This window comes from Tympanuchus pallidicinctus, unplaced genomic scaffold, assembly GCF_026119805.1.
Source record: "Tympanuchus pallidicinctus isolate F22 unplaced genomic scaffold, pur_lepc_1.0 scaffold21, whole genome shotgun sequence".
NCBI lineage: Eukaryota > Metazoa > Chordata > Aves > Galliformes > Phasianidae > Tympanuchus > Tympanuchus pallidicinctus.
Window position 1 is genome coordinate 8,788,003 of NW_026294733.1, and position 18,371 is coordinate 8,806,373.

General features: G+C 47.3%; 1 protein-coding gene and 1 non-coding gene across 5 annotated transcripts in view; both read right to left on the reverse strand.

Annotated features, from left to right (window-relative positions):
• The window catches only part of LOC128081541 (rho GTPase-activating protein 7-like), a 33,067-nt gene extending 23,943 nt beyond the window's left edge, over nt 1-9,124 (reverse strand). For 3 of the 4 annotated variants that reach the window (XR_008207219.1, XR_008207220.1, XM_052684889.1), the window contains exon 1: nt 8,609-9,121. Coding sequence is in view for 2 of the 4 variants with exons in the window: in XM_052684889.1 (XP_052540849.1) it covers nt 8,609-8,615 (7 nt within the window). In the remaining 2 variants the exon portion in view is untranslated. Of the gene's footprint in view, nt 1-8,608 lie in introns of all 4 variants that reach the window. The other variant, XM_052684887.1, reaches the window with a different exon arrangement.
• A 6,696-nt stretch (nt 9,125-15,820) lies between these two features.
• TRNAD-GUC (transfer RNA aspartic acid (anticodon GUC)) lies at nt 15,821-15,892 on the reverse strand. The gene has a single exon. It is a non-coding gene; the product is annotated as a tRNA-Asp (tRNA).
• Between the last annotated feature and the right edge of the window lie 2,479 nt (nt 15,893-18,371).

Consider the following 18,371-nt stretch of genomic DNA (forward strand, 5'->3'; position numbering starts at 1 on the left):
GTTTAAGTGCAAACAGCTGCCCTGAAAGCTCTGCACCCTACCACAAAGAGATGAGCCTCCCTGAAAGCGAGTCAATCAAAGGAGATAAATCCTTGTGTCAGCTCCAATTATTGAGATACTCCAGTTAACTCAGGGAACCATACACATTAGACTGGCTTTAAATGCCCACGTGGTTGGGACTATCCCATTGCTCCTGGGAGGCAATTTCACTGTCTGACAAATCAAGAGGCTTTTCTCAGCTAGTTAATTCCAATTAAGTTTTTCCTCTCAATTTCATCCTACTATCCATTATCCTCAGTCAGCTACCCTCAGCAATTCCTCCCCTGCCATGCTGCTTGTGTTAAGAGTCCTGGAAATAGTGACATTATTACAAGTACCTGGTGATGAGACCCACGAGACCTCCTAGCACTACAGCCTCAGAGCAGACAGCTAAGGCCATTTAATCAAGCCATAAGCTTTAATTTAGGCATGTAGCTAATCTCCTCTTTGTTATTCCTTACGTGCTGTCTTTTTTCTTCTGAGAAGCTTTGTTTCTTCTGATTATCCTAACCGCAGATACCCAAGTGGAGGTGCGATGGTGCAGCCTTAGAAAACAGCTGCTGCAGAATCAGCTCCTGCTATCCACCTAGAAGTGTACAAGCACCAATGTCCTGAAACACTGTGAGCAGAGGTAACAGTACAGAAAATGAAGTTGTTTCTTTTTTTTTTTTTTTTGCCATACTATTTTATATAAAATGCATTACATTAACTAATTCCTTTCCAATAATTCCTCTGATAATTACTTGGACGGACTTTGTGGCACATTCTAAGGTCGGCATCAGATCATCTCAAAGAAGAACAATTGTAAAGGTCAGTAGAATCAACTGTATTTTCAGTAGATAATACTTTGAAACAAAGATTATTTTTTGTAAAGTTCCATTTTCTCCTTGGGTTTGTTTTCTAATGATAAAATTATATGCATCAAAGCTGAACTGCACTCCTGAAACCATTTATAACCTGGCTGCACACTGGCACATCTTATGTTCTTGAGATGGGATGGTCACACTGCTTCCCAGCTCCCCTTCCTGTACCCACACTGCCACCTTTCTCACACTCTCAGGAAGAGAAACGTAATGAAAATAACATATAAACATATTCCTCCAGCACAGGAAGTTCAAAGGTTTTTCCAAGTTTATTTCAAGAACCAAGAGGAATTCAGCTATTTTTCAACTCCCCCCTTCTGAACACAGCAGTGAGCATCACAGGGCTGCATACTCCTTAGAGAAAACAAAACCCTCCTCCAAAGAACAGCAGGAGGGAGCACAGACACACTGGCCTCAAGGAGCAGTCCCTACCTGTGGGCCCTGACGGATGAGCCCACAGGTTCAGGAAGAGCTGGCTGTTGTCAGTGCAGGCACTCAACAACCTCTGGCTGACCACTGCGACTGGGAGAAGTGCCTCACAAGGGCAAGAGGACCCAGGAAACTAAAGGCTGGTCAGCCTCAAATTGGAGGGGGAAGGTGATGAAGCAGCTAATCCTGGAAACCATTTTCAGACATATAAGCAATGGGAAAATCATCACAAGTAGACAGCTTGGAATCACCAAGAAGTCATGCTTGACCAACTTGGTAAAGTTTCAATGATGGACCGACCACATCCAGTTCTGTGGACTCCCCAGCGGGGGCATAGAACTACTGGAAATGCTTCAGCAAAAGGTTGCTAAGATGATGAAGGGACTGCAACGTTTCCCATGTGAGAAAAAGCTAAGGGAACTGAGACTGTCCAGCCCAGGGAAAGCTCAGGGGCATCTCATCAACACACAAATACCTGAAGAAGGAAGAGTGCAAAGAAGAAAGAGACAGACTCAATGCCCGATGACAAGACAAAATGTAATAGGCAAAAACTGAAACAGAGGAGGCTCTGTCTGACCATCAGGAAGAACTTCTGTGCTCAGCAGACAATGGAGAACTGGCATAGTTGCCCAGAAAGCTTCTGGACTCTCCTCCTTTGAAGAGCTTCAAAAGCCTCCTGGACGTGGTCCTGTGCATCTGCTCTGGGCGGCACTACTGGAGAGGGGCTGGGCCAGAGGACACGGAGGTCCCTTCTAACCTCAATCAGTCTATGATTCTGTGAAAGAAAAGTTTGAATCAGACATGCAGAAAATGGACGCAGAACTTAGAAGTGTCTCAATCCAGCTGCTGTCTCCTGACCCAGCTAGTCCTCTTTGAACTGCATTTCAGCACCTTTGCGTAATCATTAATAACATTTCTAATTGGCCACTGTATGATAACACTTCATCTCTAGCATACTCATACCACAGCTGAATTATTCACTGCTCCTGCTTTGAATCATGACCAATGATGATTGGATTAGATGATCTTATAGTTCCTTTCCAACCTTGTGGTTCTAAGATTCTATGAGGGTACAATCTTGGAGAAAGGAAATAAAGATGAAGATACCTGCAAAAAAGGATGCCTCCTTCAGTCCTTCCAACTGCATGAGCAGCAGAATAAACTGATTACAAAACCTGCAGCCATTTTCTCTGTCAGGACAGAGAAACATTACTAAGAAAAAGAAAACTGGAAGAATTTCAGAATGATCTGTTTGTAACTGAACAGCCACTCTCAGTCCCTATCACAGGTACAGCAGAGAGCACCAAGCCAAAATCTGCCTGTGTTGCACAAACTGAATTCCAAAGGCACTACTCTGAGGTCATCTGAAGTCAAATTCACAGAAGTGGGAAGACTTGCATAGATTTATACCTGTGATTAATTTTATACCACATGCCATCCCACTGAGATCCCACTGAGGGATAAAATGTGTATATGTTCAAAAGTCAAGGTTTAAGCTCTGACCTAGATTTACACCAGCATAAGGAACAGCACCACATAGCCCAGTATTTGTGCTATTCAGGCCAAAGAAAGAAATGTGCTGGCAGCTGTGAACAGTCTGAAAATCAAAATCCTGATGATAAGACCTTCATGCAGAGGTTTGGCTTGTTATTGCAGCTGACTCTCTGCATATCCTGTATCTTCCTTCCCGCCCCCCCCCCCCCAGAGATAGCTGACCTTAAATGCAAAGGGATAACATAAGTCAGAAGGAGCATTTACTACAGATGAGCTATTTTTCTTTCACGTTTGCAAAAAACTGGCAGGAGTCCTTGTTTCAGCTGGATTTCAGACCCATGGGTGATCTGGAATTTAACATTATTTATGTCTCTGTAAATAGAAAAAGCAATGAAAAGGAAGCAAATTGAAAAAAAAATAAGCAGAACACAGCTGAGGTCTGATAGCTTTTCTTTTTGGAACCATTCCACTCCATTTCCACCCTTGTCTTTGCTGAAGTCAGATGACTATTCCAGTGGTTTGAGGGCATGCTATATAGAAGTTAGGATATTTGTAGAAATTGGACAATGCACTTCTATGTTGTTTCACAAGCAAGGAGCATGAAATGTTTTACAAATTCCAGGAACTAACTTGCGTGGCAGCGCTCCTGCTGCAGGCATTCAGACTATCTGCTCACAGCTCTGCTGTATTAATTGCTGTGCAGGGATGCTGAACTAAACCCTTTGCAACACTGGTTCAGAGATGGGTACTCTGTATTCTGTATGTGTGCAGACAGGATCGCTGGGCAGGGCTGAAACCCTGCTGCTGCTGCCACTGAGGCCATGCTCCGGCCTCTCAATCCCCACCCATTGCTTTTCATCAGGTCTCAAGGATGCACGGCCAGATGCTGCCTCCCTGCCCACCCCGTGCAGTACGTGGTTCCCCAGCAGCCCACCCCCCGACTCCAGGGAGCTCTCAGCAATATAAAAGTAACTGCTGAGTGCAGAGGAGAGCCACAGTTCAGCACTCTACTTTCAGCATTGACCAAATTTGCACCTTGCCAGAGAGGGCCATTCCTCAAGGGTGGGGTTGCAAAGAATGTTTTTAGGAAAGGTTTGTTTGCACTTGCATGTTCCCAAAATGGTTCTAGGGGCCAAACCCATCCTGGCTGCTTTTCTAAGCTGTATTTGCCATCAAATAACACACAAAACTAAGCAGCAAGTTCTTAAAATATTCAGAAAATGGGTTCACTTTTTGCCCATGTTATTTCACAGAAACCTTCCGACAAAGTTAAGGAAGAACAGAGCTGTTCATTATACACAGGAGGAAACTAAGAATGTTATCAAAACCAGGGGCCGATCCTAGCGGCATAACAGGCTCCATCCACACCTCTTCTTTGGCCGCTCATCCCTCAGAAGACCTGTCCTTGAGCTGGTACCACTGCTTGACTGAATGCCCCAGCTTTCCCACATGGAGGGAACTGTGGGAAAGCAGCACAATGCAGCCCTCCACACAGCTCAGAGGAAGCTGTCATTAAGTTCAGAGTAGAGATAAAACAGCAAGTCTTGAAGAATGCATTCTGATGCACAATAGTTTTCACTTTCAAGCATTTTCCCCCTCTAGCATTAGCATACATTAATTTTGTGCATACTTAATGTGTAGCACCAGTCAGGTTGGAGCAGTATTAGGCATTTGGCTCGAAATTCAGGTGTCCATGTAACATCAGGCCCTGGAAGTGAAACTAGGGTGACATTTTCAGAAGTTTGCTTCACTCTGTAAGTTCTACTGAAACTTGCTTGAGGTGAATTTAATGGAACTTTCAGGCACCCAAATCTCTTCCATGTTAGATTCTGTTCTCAAATTTAACAATAAAAAACTGCCTGGAAAGTCTGAGCTGTTGAGTATAAAGCAGGAATCTGGATAGCACGAACATGAGCATAACTGAGCACAATTCCTTTGAACAGTGAGGGTTAACTGCACTCATGATCACACAGCAAATCAATGGGCAAACCCGAAGCACTGCCCTCAGGGCACATTACATACAATCAGATGCAGGAGTAATTGAAGAGGCTTAAAAGTAGCATTACATCAACTTAAAGTATGGCTAGAAAAAAGTATAAGGAGACCCAGTGATTTGCTGAAAGGGAAGAAGAGTCAAGAGCAGAGCTGACATTTGGCATGAACACCTTATTTCATCACACTGGTAGCCTAGCACTGGAAAATCTGCTACTAACTTATACTGTGTAGAACTTCTGGTTTTAGTGCCACCATTTTCACTGTCCACTAATGGAAATACTGAAGTTCTGAACTCAGAAAGAACCTCGCACTGAACATCACTGCTTTGACACAAGACACCCAGTGCCTTGGCTCGGACCTCGCACAGGGCTGACAGCAGCTACTGGGCAAGCTGTGTCTGTGTGCAGCATGAGAACCAGACCTGTGAACCTGAGAACCAGACTGGCCCAGCAGGGCACTCACCAGCCCTACCTAACATCTCACTTCTCATTTCAGCTGCCAAAACTGCATCTACAGTTTTGAAGTATTTCCTGTTTCCTAATTTGAATGGTTCCCTCAGTCGTTTTTCCACTCAGATGCTCAAGCATTTTTGGAAAACATCTAAACAGGAAGAGAGCTGACCTCTTCTCCCTGAACATCATGTACTCGCTTCTCCTGGCACCAGAACATAACTCGAGTGCCAACTCCCACAGTGACTCCAGGACACGCTGAGGGGTGGATCCCTCACCTTGCAATTGACATTGGCACTGCTTGCATGCTTGGGAGGGTGGCATCATCCAGCAGGTCTGCTTCTCTGGGATGGTGCTGGTCCAGGTACCAGGTCAGGGAGGAGCCACCCCACAGCCACCTCAATCTATGGAAGAATGCCCACGGACTCACGTGGTCTGACAGTGGGGCCAAATACTTATTTCTGGTAGATATTAGGCAGCTCCTCTCCCGTACAATTTTACATGGCACAAAACCCTTTTGGGGTTTTGGCCAGCCAAGTCAGAGGGAGCTGCGTGAGCATGTGAGGTGCCAGGAGGGATCTGCTTGCTAAATTCTGCTTGCTATGCTCTGGATTCAGCTCTTCTGCTGGAGTACATCAAATGCTGACACAGAACAAGAGTGAAAAGTACATGAGCAAAAGGAAAGGACCTATAGTTTTCTATGCTCACATGCTTTCCCTGCAGAGCACCAGGCTGGTTATCTGCACTTTCCTTAAGAAGCCCTAATGTGCCTAGAAATTACATTTCACATATGTGCTATATATATACACAAAGTGCTAGTGTGAGGGCCTTGCAGCAGTTTAGTCACACTGCAGAATTTAAGATTGGTGGTAACTACAAAAAATTAGGTTTAGAGTAATTGCGTGATTTTTTTCCCCACCCAGAGACTTCCTCTTCCAAGTCCCACAACCATCCCAAATAAGCAAACCTGCTGGAAAATGCCACACTACCAAGTCACTTCAGTCTCTATGCAGGAGGAGACCTTCACAGCCATCACCACTGGCAGCAGAGCCCCAGCCACAAACCCCAGCCACCAGCTCTGGACCCTGGTGGCTCAGGGCTGCTCCAACACATGCAAGGGTGCTGCATTCTGTATTGCTCTGGACAATCAATTTTCTTCCAGGGAAGGAGAACATGGCCCACGTCAGTCCTTGAGAGGCATCAACCTCTATCTCCTCTGCTAGGGCTTAGCAAACTTGGGTGGGACAGCCCAGGGAAGATTTTGCTGTTTTCCCTGGTGTTCAAAGCAGCTCACTTGGCCTCCTCTCTGCATGCATCCTGAGCATCACCTTCCCAGCCTTACCAAACATAAATCATGCTTCTCCAAGACCCAGACAGGCTACACCATTCCCCAGAGCCAAAACCAGGCAATCCCAGACAAAGCAAAATTGTAACATATTACTGACCATGAAAGACTCATGGTGTGAAAATTAATAGAGGTGAGTAGTTTGCAGCTGTCCCCCGTCTGCTGGTCTGCTTCAGGGGAAGTGATGCCCTCCATGCATTGCAGCACAGTGTCTGGCACATCGGTCACAAGCTGTCATTTAGATTTATCCAAGTTCTTCATTTAATGTCTGACCAGTTGGGAAGCAGCTCAAGGCAGATCCCTGAAGTTTCTCCTTAAAGCTGCTTCAAGCAGCTCTCTAGCTTCAGTAATTAGTAGTGTGTTCAGCTAAAGCCCTGAACACACAGAACCCTGTGCTGATAAGGGACACTGAGCCCGCAACACCAGTGGGACAACGACAGCAGGAGCTACACATTGAAGGCATTGAGGTTCAAAACAAGTTTTCATTCTGAATTTTGAAATCCACAGGATTTTTAGGAATGTTTTTAAGTTATGGATCCTTTTGAAAAACCTTTACACTCCATGAGAGCACCTTCATCATGAAGCAATGCACACGCAGAAACAGCATGGGAAGAGACTTGCATGTAGGTCATGGGGGAGAGGAAGCAGAGTTGGTGTGAGGCAGGGAGCAGCCCTTGTACTTTCACACTGTAATTCACTTATTCATTAAGCAAACAAATCTCACTGGATACTCTACATGCTATATAGTCTTCCATCCATACACCAACTTTTAATAACTTCATGAAGTTTAGGAGAAGACTTCACAGCCCATCACAAGCCAGGCCAGACCCAACCAAGCATACGTTCCACCACTGGAACATTCAACAAAACACCATGCAAAGTTAGCTCTCCTCTGCTGTCAAACCGACCAGCCATTCAGCTCAGAAGAGAGCAGCACACCCCGAGCCACAGCAGTGAGGCGCGCTGAGGCTCTGCCATTTGCTGCATGTAGCATCTGCAGCTCACTGCCATCACTGCCTACAGCAGCACCTGGCCTGCATCACCCTGTCAGCCTCATGTTTCAGCCCTTCTGGAGGCTGTTCAATTTCATGCACCACCACCAGTGACATATTCGGTGTTAGCTTGAACAACGATGCAGAAATTAAATCAATAGGCTTTGCCTAACAAAAGGAAAGGCCCCATTGGGCACGGCCGGGCTGCGGGCTGCTCACTGAGAGGAACAGCTCCCAAACACCACGCGTAACACGGAGAAGGTCACGTTTAAGAGTCTGGCTGCATTCCTTCCCCACGAAGCAAGCAGCCCTCCTGTGCTGGGGCTGCACTCCAATACAAAGCATTCCTGCGCTGACCCTTCCCAGCACACACCTAGCACCGCGGCCATTCTCACGGTCTGTAGCTGCCACCATCACTGCACTCATTCCCAAAGACTAGCGATATCCCCCTAAAGCGACTCATGCCCTAAAGCAACCGCGAGCCGCCCCGCCCGGCCCCAGCACCTCCCCTCTCCCGAGTGACGCGAGGCGACGAGAAGCAAACGGACTCCAAACTTGGCTGGAGGACCTCAACACGCAGCAGGCTGCAAACACAGCTCGATTTATTCTACGGAGAGGCACGGAATACACTTTCATCCCCCATAGCGGCTCCGGCCAACGGCTCTCGAAACCCAGCCGGGGCGCTCCGCATCCCCGCATCCCGCCGGCGGGCGGCTGCTGCCCCCCGGAGGCGACGCGTGCCCAGCACGGCCACCCCGCGCCAGGCGGTCGCTGACTCTCGGATGTTCGCTTTGCACTTTCTACTAACAGGTTTTTTGTGGTTATTGGTTTCGTGGGTTGCTTCCTCCACCGGCACCACACTGCTAGCACTGGAAAGTTTTTCTCTTTCTATCTAAACGTACACCGGCGCAAACCAAGCCGCCCCCAAACACACCCTACTGTTTGAAACAACACTGGAAAAAAAACAAAATAAGTACGGAAAAAAGTAAAGGCTGCTCCTACCTGCCATAGAAAGAACGACGAGAGCCACGTCACGCCAAGCACAGCAATATCTGTCCCTCCGAACGACTCGCGGGGACAGCTGAGCCCTGCCGCCCGCTGCCCTTTAAGGGGAACGGGGAGATCCCACCCAGCGGGGTGGAGAATCCCGGCTGGGAACCGGGAGAGCGCAGCTGGGTCACGGCCCTGCAGCTGTGTGCATCCCGCAGGCTTCGCCGTGCGGCTCCTTTCCCCGGCGGTCGCTTGCAGCCCCTTTGGCTGCTGCCATGGTAGCAATGGGGACTGTGCAGTCACAGAAATGTATCGTTTAGATCAGCTGCAGGACAGAAAGGCATGACGTGTAGAAGTACTTGAAACACTGGAGTTGCAAAACTGAGAAATCCCCGTTTAACTGAGTGGCCCAGCTGAATGAGATCAGCACACAGCATCACCCTGATACTCGGCTGTGTGCTTACCACAGGCAGTGGGAACAAATACACTAAACGTAATGCTTCTACTGCTTTACACACTAAGGATTACAGATTCATTCTGGATGGAGCACAGGCAGCTGATCATGGTTTGAATTTACCTTCCAATAAAAACCAAGCAATCAGATGCACCTGCTTGGGTGCTGCCCCACACTGGACCAAAGCACAGGTGCGAGGAGCAGCCTGTCCAACCACCTGCAGTTCTCCTTGGGCTCTCAGCTGTGACAGACCGGGGGTGCCAGCAGCACATCAGTGCTCTGAATTATTAACTCCATGTGTATTTACCCACAGTTTGGGACTTATTCCCCTTTCCTTCAAGATTTTCTGTGTTAAACCTTAACTGTGCATAATTTGCATTAAAAATCAATTTAAAGAAATGTGGTACCAAAGAACGATAGCCATTTTTCAAACTAGGAGAGAAAAAACAAAGCCAATTTCCCAACTTGCTGCTCTCCCACAGGCTGCTTAAGCTTCTAGCTCTCCTATTTCCATCTTATCTTCCAGGCACCTGGAGCAGCCCAGCAAACCATGGCCAGCTGCCCTGCATCAGCCCTTATCAGGGTACACCTGCAGGACCTCATTAGCACTGATTTGGCTCCTAACACTAACACTGAGCTGCTGTAGTAACATTACCTTTTTAAAAGAAATAAAACCAAGCTTTCATCAACTGATGCTTGGGGGATCAGATGCCTGCATTCTGTCTCACCAGCAAGCTCCCTCCCATCTCTTCCTTCCCCCAGCCCAATCTGCTGCTCCAGGACAGGCAGCTGATTGGCAGCCTGCAAGAAGTAGAGACTGTGGGCCATTCTCCAGGTCCAGAATTGTTGTGCTGTGCCTTAATTTACACCTGGCTTTCCTCCCACTGAGGAGTCCTGCTAGCTGTCCTCCAAAAGCACTACAGATGCATTTGATGTGGGGTGCTGGGGCCATGCTGGGGCAATTACCAGGGCTCTGCCTCACACCTTGGAGAGAGCTGGAAAAATATTTTCCAGAGGTATTCCCTCCTTCTTCTTACTTAAATACAAGCTTTTAATTCCTTCTGACACAGGCTTCCTGAAGGAAGAAATCAGGGGAACAAACCTTCAGAGGGCTCCATCTGACAGGGCAGTGGCACGTCCCAGAGCAGGCAGAGTTGCAGGATGCTGGCCACAGCCCTGTGACACAGATGTGGTCCTCGGTCCTTCCCAGCCATGCCAGCTTGAGCACAGCTGGTTAAGGTGCTTCAAAGGAAGTAAATGTAGGACTGACAAAAATATCTCCTGAATGGAGCTTTGCTGATAGTTTTCTACATCGTTATAAAATGACCCTTTTTTTCTTGTCATCTTGTAGGGCTGAATAAATTCAGCAGTGTCTGAGCAGAGCAACAGTGCAGTCCAGAAATCAGCCCAGCAATCAGAAACTGTTGTAACCGCCTGTGGTAACCTCTGCTGAGCCTTTCTTTAAATCATAAATGCACTGCAAGGAGGTGGAAAACATTTATCTTCATAATTGCCTTCCACTAGTCTGTCCAGCAGTGCAAACAGAAGAGCAGGAGGACCAAATTATTGCCTTCAGATGAAAAATGCAGCTGGAGAAATCTCTCTCCTGTTCTGCTTGGCCTGAGCAGAGCACTGTCCTGGGCTTTGGGGGACACCAGACTGTCCTCCACACATCACCTCCTGATCCTCAGGAGGAACAATTCCTTCCCACCAGCTGCTCCAGCCCTCCTGTGACAAACCCCGGGTTCCTCACACAGCACTGTCTCTGGATGCTTCCCACCTCCCATCTCTCAGAGCCATCCCCTGAGGCTGCCTGATCCCAGCCTCCTTCCCAGCCTGAGGGCCCTCACAGGAACAGCAGGAGATATTTTTAGCCTGTTTACAGAGAGCAGCACATTTGGGTCCAGCCATCCGGGCAGTGACATGGCAGCTGGCTGCTGGGGAAGGGAAGGGAGTCAGAAAGAGCACCGGAGCTGGGAGAGGCCACCAAGTGGATGCTGGATTACTGTGAACACACCACAACTGATGCTGGAATGCCAGCAGATACCATTTACTGTTCCCTCAACTCTGGGATTTTCTGTTCCAGCCAGGATGTTCTGGTGTGGACAATGCTGTAGCTCTTCCCCAAATATGCTATAGGCAAATGCCCTTTGCACCGCCAGCACAACTCACAAAGCAGCAGCATTCATGAGGAGCGTGCTTCCCATAAGCAGGCCTGTGTTAATTCCTTAGTGGGAACTACAGTCCAGGTGCCTCATTCCCATCAGCACAGGACTGCAGCTCCTCAGACCAACTTGAAGGCACCTTTCCCTCACACTCCTCCAGCAGACATCCCATGTGGGGGTTCGACATGATTGCTGAGGGCTCACCACATTCACTGCTGTACTTGTTGCCTCTATAAAGGGGAAGTAAATAAACCTGATGCCTTGCAGACCCAATTTATGAACAGAAATGCAGGCTGGATCTGAAGCAGAAGACACAGGAATAAAGTCTTCTCGAAAGTGTAGCTCTCTGCTAACTGCTCCTTATGGACAAACTCCAGAACCATGGCTGGCACTGCTGAGGGAAACCTCTATCACATCAGCTACCTTACAGAATAAGTTGTGGTATTTGTGGAGAATGCTCAGCACAGCAACACTCCATGTTCCTCCAGCACAAAGCACCAAGCCCGCCTGGGAGCAGGGCAGGGATCTCCAAGCCTGTTTCCAATGCTGCAGCCGCGTGCTGCAAACCTGCATCCTGATTAAGATGACTTCATTAGTGTCTCTCAGCAGATGGGACCCGGAGGGCTGCAGCATGGTGGCTGGCAGGGATGGCAGTCATGCAGAAGCTGTGAGCTGGAGCATTTCGCATCCTGTCCTCAGGGCTGCCGCATGCCGCAGGCCTGCAGAGAGCAGTAGTTCTCAGCCAGGTGTAGCAATGTGCCTATTACAAAGCTACACACACCAATGGTTTTTTGGAATATCAGAGACTCAAAGTCAGCATCATGATCAACAGAAAGCATGAAGCACATGCTTCATTTCAAAGACATGACGTGATGAGAACTAAGCATTCCTTGCCAGCACGTTCCAGGTACAGCACTAGGAACTGCTGAACCAGCAGTTCTGTATCCCATCAGGAATTACATCGGGCCCATTGGAGATGATGCTGTACATTTCTCCTCTAAAGAAAATTAGGATATGGTTCAGAGAATGGGGAGTCACAGAGGCTGAGGGAGACCAAGCCTGGGGATGGGCAGAGAAAAGTGGGAGAGAAAACACAGATGGAGGTCACCTGCAGAAAGCAGCTCCACAAAAAAACATGGTTGCTGTGGGTAGAAGTCTGGAGCATTCACTGCAATTTCATGAAGTTGTCACAGCTGTAAAAAAGAAAATCTGTGTAATAAGGCCACAACAACTACAACAAAAACTAAAGGAAGAAAGAAAAGTGAGACAGTGCACAAAAGGGAACTGAAGTTCTTCCTGCTATCTCTCTGACATGAGCTAAACTAAAACAGGATACAAGCTAAAAATAAAGCTACAGCTAGAGAAAAGCAGCAGGGCTGCTCCACTTTCTTAGGAGCTTGTCACATTCACATCTCTGTCCTGGGACTGCTGCAAGGGCTGAAATGCTTCCAGCAGCAGAAGGCAATTCTGGGATAGAGCAAACATCCTTTGTCAGCAGATGCATTTAGGAAACTTCGGCCTGCTTAAATTTTCCAGAATGTGAAAGAATCAGATCTGAATAACGAAAGCCAACAACTACTTACTGCAGTCCCTGCAAAAGCAATCTGACAGTGTCCATGGAATTAAAGGTCAAGATACAACTATTCTCACATAGCATTTAGCATTTCCCTTGCAGAGAACTTGAGAGTTTGCGCATCTGGATTTCATCTGCATCCAAGTGAGCTGTGGGTGGGTGAGTCTGTACTTCAGTTACAGTGTATTTTGATACTGCTGCTCTGCATTATCTCCCAGAAATGTTTTAAGGGTGTGTGAGCATATGTGCTCTATTAGAAATAGAAAAAAGGGAAGGGAAGGGAAGGGAAGGGAAGGGAAGGGAAGGGAAGGGAAGGGACAGGGCACTGTTCCTTCTGAAGACTTGCCAAAAGGCACAGGCTGTTCACCTCTGTTTCTGTTTCACTGCTTTCAGCCATGAGCAACTGAAGATTGAATACTTTACCTGAGAGAAAGAATCACAGATTTTTACAACATCTGATTGTTCTCTATGCTCATTGGAACTAGGCTGTCAGTTTTAAGTGAAGCACGCTATAAATTATCTTCAGCAAACAGTGCATTGTGAAAGGCAGCAGCTTATCTGTCAATATATGCCATATGGCATAGCAGAAGTGGCTGTCCCTCTGTTGGGACATATGCATTGAGACAAAGTCTTGGGAGTTTTGCTACATCTGTAATTGCAGATTAAAAATAAAAAAGATATCAGAGTAGTGCTTTCTAATTAGCAGTCATTAATTTGTCTCCATATCCACGTTACTCCCAATTTAGCCTTAGTTAAGCACCTGTCTGTTTGTGCTCAGAGTGCTGAAAGACAGAAACACAAAGGCAGAAAGGGGCTGGGATCCTTTGTCTCCTGCAGCTAAAGCAGGGCTGTTGGATACCTTGCAGCACCCACCCCGAAACTCCGGGGCTTTATGGGCTACAGAGGGGCTTCAGATATTCACTTCAAAACAAGGCTGAGGTATTTGCAGAATACTTTCACACACCTGGATATCCTTCAGGAACACACTCCACATTTTCAAACTGTTCTTCCAACCATGAAGCTACAAGTGCTTCCATACAGCACCAATGTTTAGAACTGTACAAGGATATGCCCACAGCATGGCACAGTGAGAAATTAGGATTCACGTGGTGCTGCTGATCTTGTAACTTAAAGAGTTTCTAACATTACAGTACTTATTAGCGTGAGAGAAAAAACACAGTTCTCTCAGGGATGAAAGTCTCCAGGCAGCCAGCCTGGAAGCAAAAAGAGCTCAAGCAAAATCAAGCAGGGGTTTCCAAATACTGCAGGACCTGGAGCATGTCTCCCACTCAGATATGAGCCTGCTGAAGTCTTTGCCACACATGGCCTGCAGAGGATGCAGTGTCAGGGTGTCTGCTGGTAGGGATGGACAGAGAGATAAGATGTTACCAGAGTACGTGAGAGCGGTGACAACCACATTTTGCAGCTCTCACTAAAAGACAAACTGAATCCGGTTCCTGCGGGAAACACTAACCCAGATATCACATCCAAACAAGATGTGTTTCTCCCTCTCTGGCAGATGAAGCAGGAGAGCAAGGAAGCAAGCATCTGGCACATTTAAATTGATTAATTCATCATGGGATTAGTATGAGGTAGAAATCTCTTAGCTGCATACACAGCACTGAGGGATGTGCACCCATGCAGGTCCCTGTGCTGCTGGCTGTGCTGCATCTCCTGTTTCAGATTCCTTGTTCCCAAAACCATCAGGAGAATGCACGCTGCCTGCTGCCACCAGCCCAGGAGGATAGCAGACAGCAGCAGAAAGCTGTGGAGAGCTGCAAGCTCCCATGTTGCAGTCACAGAAAGGACAGGAATGGGGCAGGAACGGGCAAAGTGCTACATGTGCTTGGGCTGAGAGCTTCAGGAGCAACACATGAGGACCAAGCCACCGACATAGCAGTCAAACCCATTTGGTTTTGTTTCTGATGCTGCACAGCTGAAAAAGGACTGACCAGCACCAGCCAAATTCACAGACCCAAGCAGTTTGTTGATTATGCACACAAAGCTTCACTGGACGATGTTTGTGAAAAAATTCTTGTTATCAGTGGAATTAGAATAGTTTGGTGAAGCCTCACCTGCTGGACTGCAGATTACTCAGCAACCAATTTTTTGTTGACTTGTGATTTTGATAAGGATTTCTTTTTACAGGATAATTGCCATATGGGGTAGTTATCTGAAATTTTACTTTGCCATACTTGCTCTGCAGAACATATAAAACCCTCACATAAGGAGAGGAGCAGAAGCCACTCAGCAAGGTGGTACCTGTGCCAGCACAGGGATCTTCACACTATTTTAAGCATTTACAAGTTGTCTTAAGCTTTAGATGATAATAAACATGGAGTAGTGAGAGTGTACTGAACTCAGTATTTGGCTGTGCAGTCAGCCTGATGGAAACGTGACAGGGCAAATATTTGCCTTCAAGCACCAGCTGGCAGCATTCCCAGTGCCCAGAGCCACAGGGTTGCAACACAGGGTGTGAGCTGGACGGCTAAAGGCAGCACTGCGCCTGGCACTGCTCTGCTGCAGGGGCCTGCAGGTGGGAGGGGGATTTCCAGTGTCACCTGGAGCAGGGCTGCGGCTGTACCAGAGCACTGCAGCAGGGCTGGAAGCTCCATGCTGCCACAAGCACCCAGCATGCACACAGCTCTGCTGAGCTTTGCTGCGTCCATGGGGCGCACACACACAGAGCAGGCAGAGCTGCGGTCTGGGATTCCTTCAGCCAAGAGAGATATTTGAAGGAAATCATGAGTGATACTATAAAAATAGACTCAAAATACAACTCTAGTTTCAGCAGCCAGCATTATTCCAACAAGCCTCGTTTCAGACCTCTTCAGAACCCTCACTAGAAGCGCCCGGTGTCTTTTTTTCTCCAGCACTTCCCCTCAGAGCAGCAATGGCAGCGCATTTCTACACCCCAGCTCCATTTCGGTGAATCGCTTTATGCTCTGACCCAGAAAAGGCTGCTCCAACCCCAGTCCGTAACTCAACTTACTGGAGAACAGCAACAACTGCTACCAACAAAACGCTACTTTCTCCCCGTCGGGGAATCGAACCCCGGTCTCCCGCGTGACAGGCGGGGATACTCACCACTATACTAACGAGGAGTGGAGAACTGGGCTGCACTGTCACTCTTTGGCTGCACCGACACCTTCGGGTCTGACTGACTTCAGCAGCTCACCCCGAAGTGACACCCTATTACTTGTAATGCCTGCAAAGCTGCAGACATGCACGTGAGTGGACTATTATTGGTTGTCCCAGAAGGATCCACTTACCCAAATCAGAAACTGCTGGGCACCACACTTCCTGCTTTCACAAGCTAGGTGAACTGGAAGGGAAGCACGTCCTAAGGCAGAGCCTTGCTGGAAATCCATGTGAAATGCTAGGCTGTAATTAATAGATTGTAATGGAATGCTGATAACAGGCAATAAACTCAAAACAAAGCCAAATGCTACATGTAACATCAATTCTACTGTTAGCAGCCAGCACTGGTTCCAGGTCAGTAACACAAACATTTTTTTTTCAAACAGCAACTAGGTTTGTTACAATCAGATTCCCAGATAACTCCTCTCTCTCATATGTTTAATGCCACTGAGTTTAGCATAAGGAGCTCACATCGCACAGCTCCTCTCCTCCCATTCCCTTGCCAGCAACGCCTGTTCCCCTGCTGCCTCCACTCTTGTATTCCTCTGCTGTTGCCAATTTCTGGTAACTGCTCTCTGGCCAAAGCTCAGGGCCATCCATTCACCCTGACAACACCCACCTCAATGTACTGCTCTCATAAACAAAGTAGGGTGGGTTCTGTTGAGCTGCGATCCCTAGTAACAAAAATCACAGGGAAGACAAAGTGCTCAGTACTTCTCTGCCTTAGGTTCTCACTTGACTTTAGAAAGGCCTTTTACATCATCTCTCACAGTCTACTTATGGGTAAACTGGTGAAATATGGAAGGAAGATTTACAGACTGACCAGACAGACCAGACATGATTAGCAGTATAGAAAACACTCAAAATTTAATTTGCAAATGTGACCCTTAAGTGTTTTCTCAGCCGTAATGTCGCATTAATCATAGGCTGTTTACCTTACAGGTCTTGCAGAGTCTCAAGGCTGCTGACCAATATTTGCTCTGACTTGGTGTTTTTTCCCTGACAGTTGATGGAGTTTATTTCATCATCTGCTTGAAATACGCAGTTTGTCATTTTGATCCTTTTTCGTTTGAGTTTGTTCATGCAAAAATTGGCTGCAACTCTTCCTTTAGGCAGTGCTCATTGCATAAGCTATATTAGGGCAGAAAAGCGATACATGTCCTTTGGAATTACATAAACAATGAAGATTGCTGCAGTAAACTACAGCTAAAAGTTTCTCTCAGTCACCACTGCTCAAGTCAGAACCTAAAGGGTACAGAATGTGAAGTGTGGCACATGGCACACAGAGGCATCTGCCCCACACTTCACTGAGCTGCTTATCAACTCAAACTAGTTGAAAGAGGGATTTTTACCTACAGAAAGTTCGTACTATTTCTTCTGCAACAGCTCGTGATTTTGCTGTAACAGACACTCTCACCAGTCACTCGCTGGCCAGCTTCTGGGGCCCACCAGCCACTCACTGCAGCTTCCTGAAAGCAATCGCCCTCAAGACTCTGTAAGGTTAAAACAGAGCCACCGCTGCCACGTGAACTCTCAGCCACACGCTCCAGAGCTGCGTAAATGCTGTCCCCCAGCTGTGCCTGCAGACACAGTGCAGCAGTGGTGGTGCAGCAGCCCTGCAGCCGTACCTGCCTGAGCAGCCCTGCTGGCTGCACGCTGCCTGCTCCCTCTGCTGGATCCTGGCTGCGAGCTGGGGATGCCCCCCACTGCTGTGCACAAGGCAACTGCTACCAGACGCTTCATACTGTAGCATGGAATACTTGACAAAGACCTGTTGACGGATAGAAACACCTTTAGAACAAAGGACTTTCACTCCAACACCAAGATGAACTTCATTTTTAATCTATGCTTCTAAAAAGACAAAAACATTGAAAGGATTCTTAAATAAGATGTTTCTGTGTCCAAGAAAAAAAATCCCGTACAGCTGGCTGAATAAGAGGAAGTCACTTTTCCCACAGAAACAGATTATTCATCTCACCAGTAGATAAGATGGAAATAATGCAGCTGACAGAGCTGACCTGGAGGCCTGGCCTGAGCTCAGAACAGGCGGCACCAGGACGTGGTTCAGGATCCCAGCTAAATGCAACTGGCTTCTACAAAATCCTAGGGTGCTACACTCAAAGAAGCACATCGCATTTCTGCATTAAAAACAATGCACTCCAGGTTAAGCAACACACCACGAATTTGTGGAATAACCTGTATTTCTTACAAGCTTCTCTCTGCATGGCTTTGGTGCTGAGTTCTTCAGTCCACGGAGATATGATACAACGTGGCATTTCCAGTTTCATCTTTGGCAATTTAAAACCAGGACTTGGAGACGGGAGAGCTGAAAGCTTTGTAAAATGAACCCTGAAGCACAATCCCTGACCCACCAGGACCATCACATGAATTACTGAAGTGCTTCATGGCACAAACATCAGTCCTGAAAACTTCTTGCCTGTT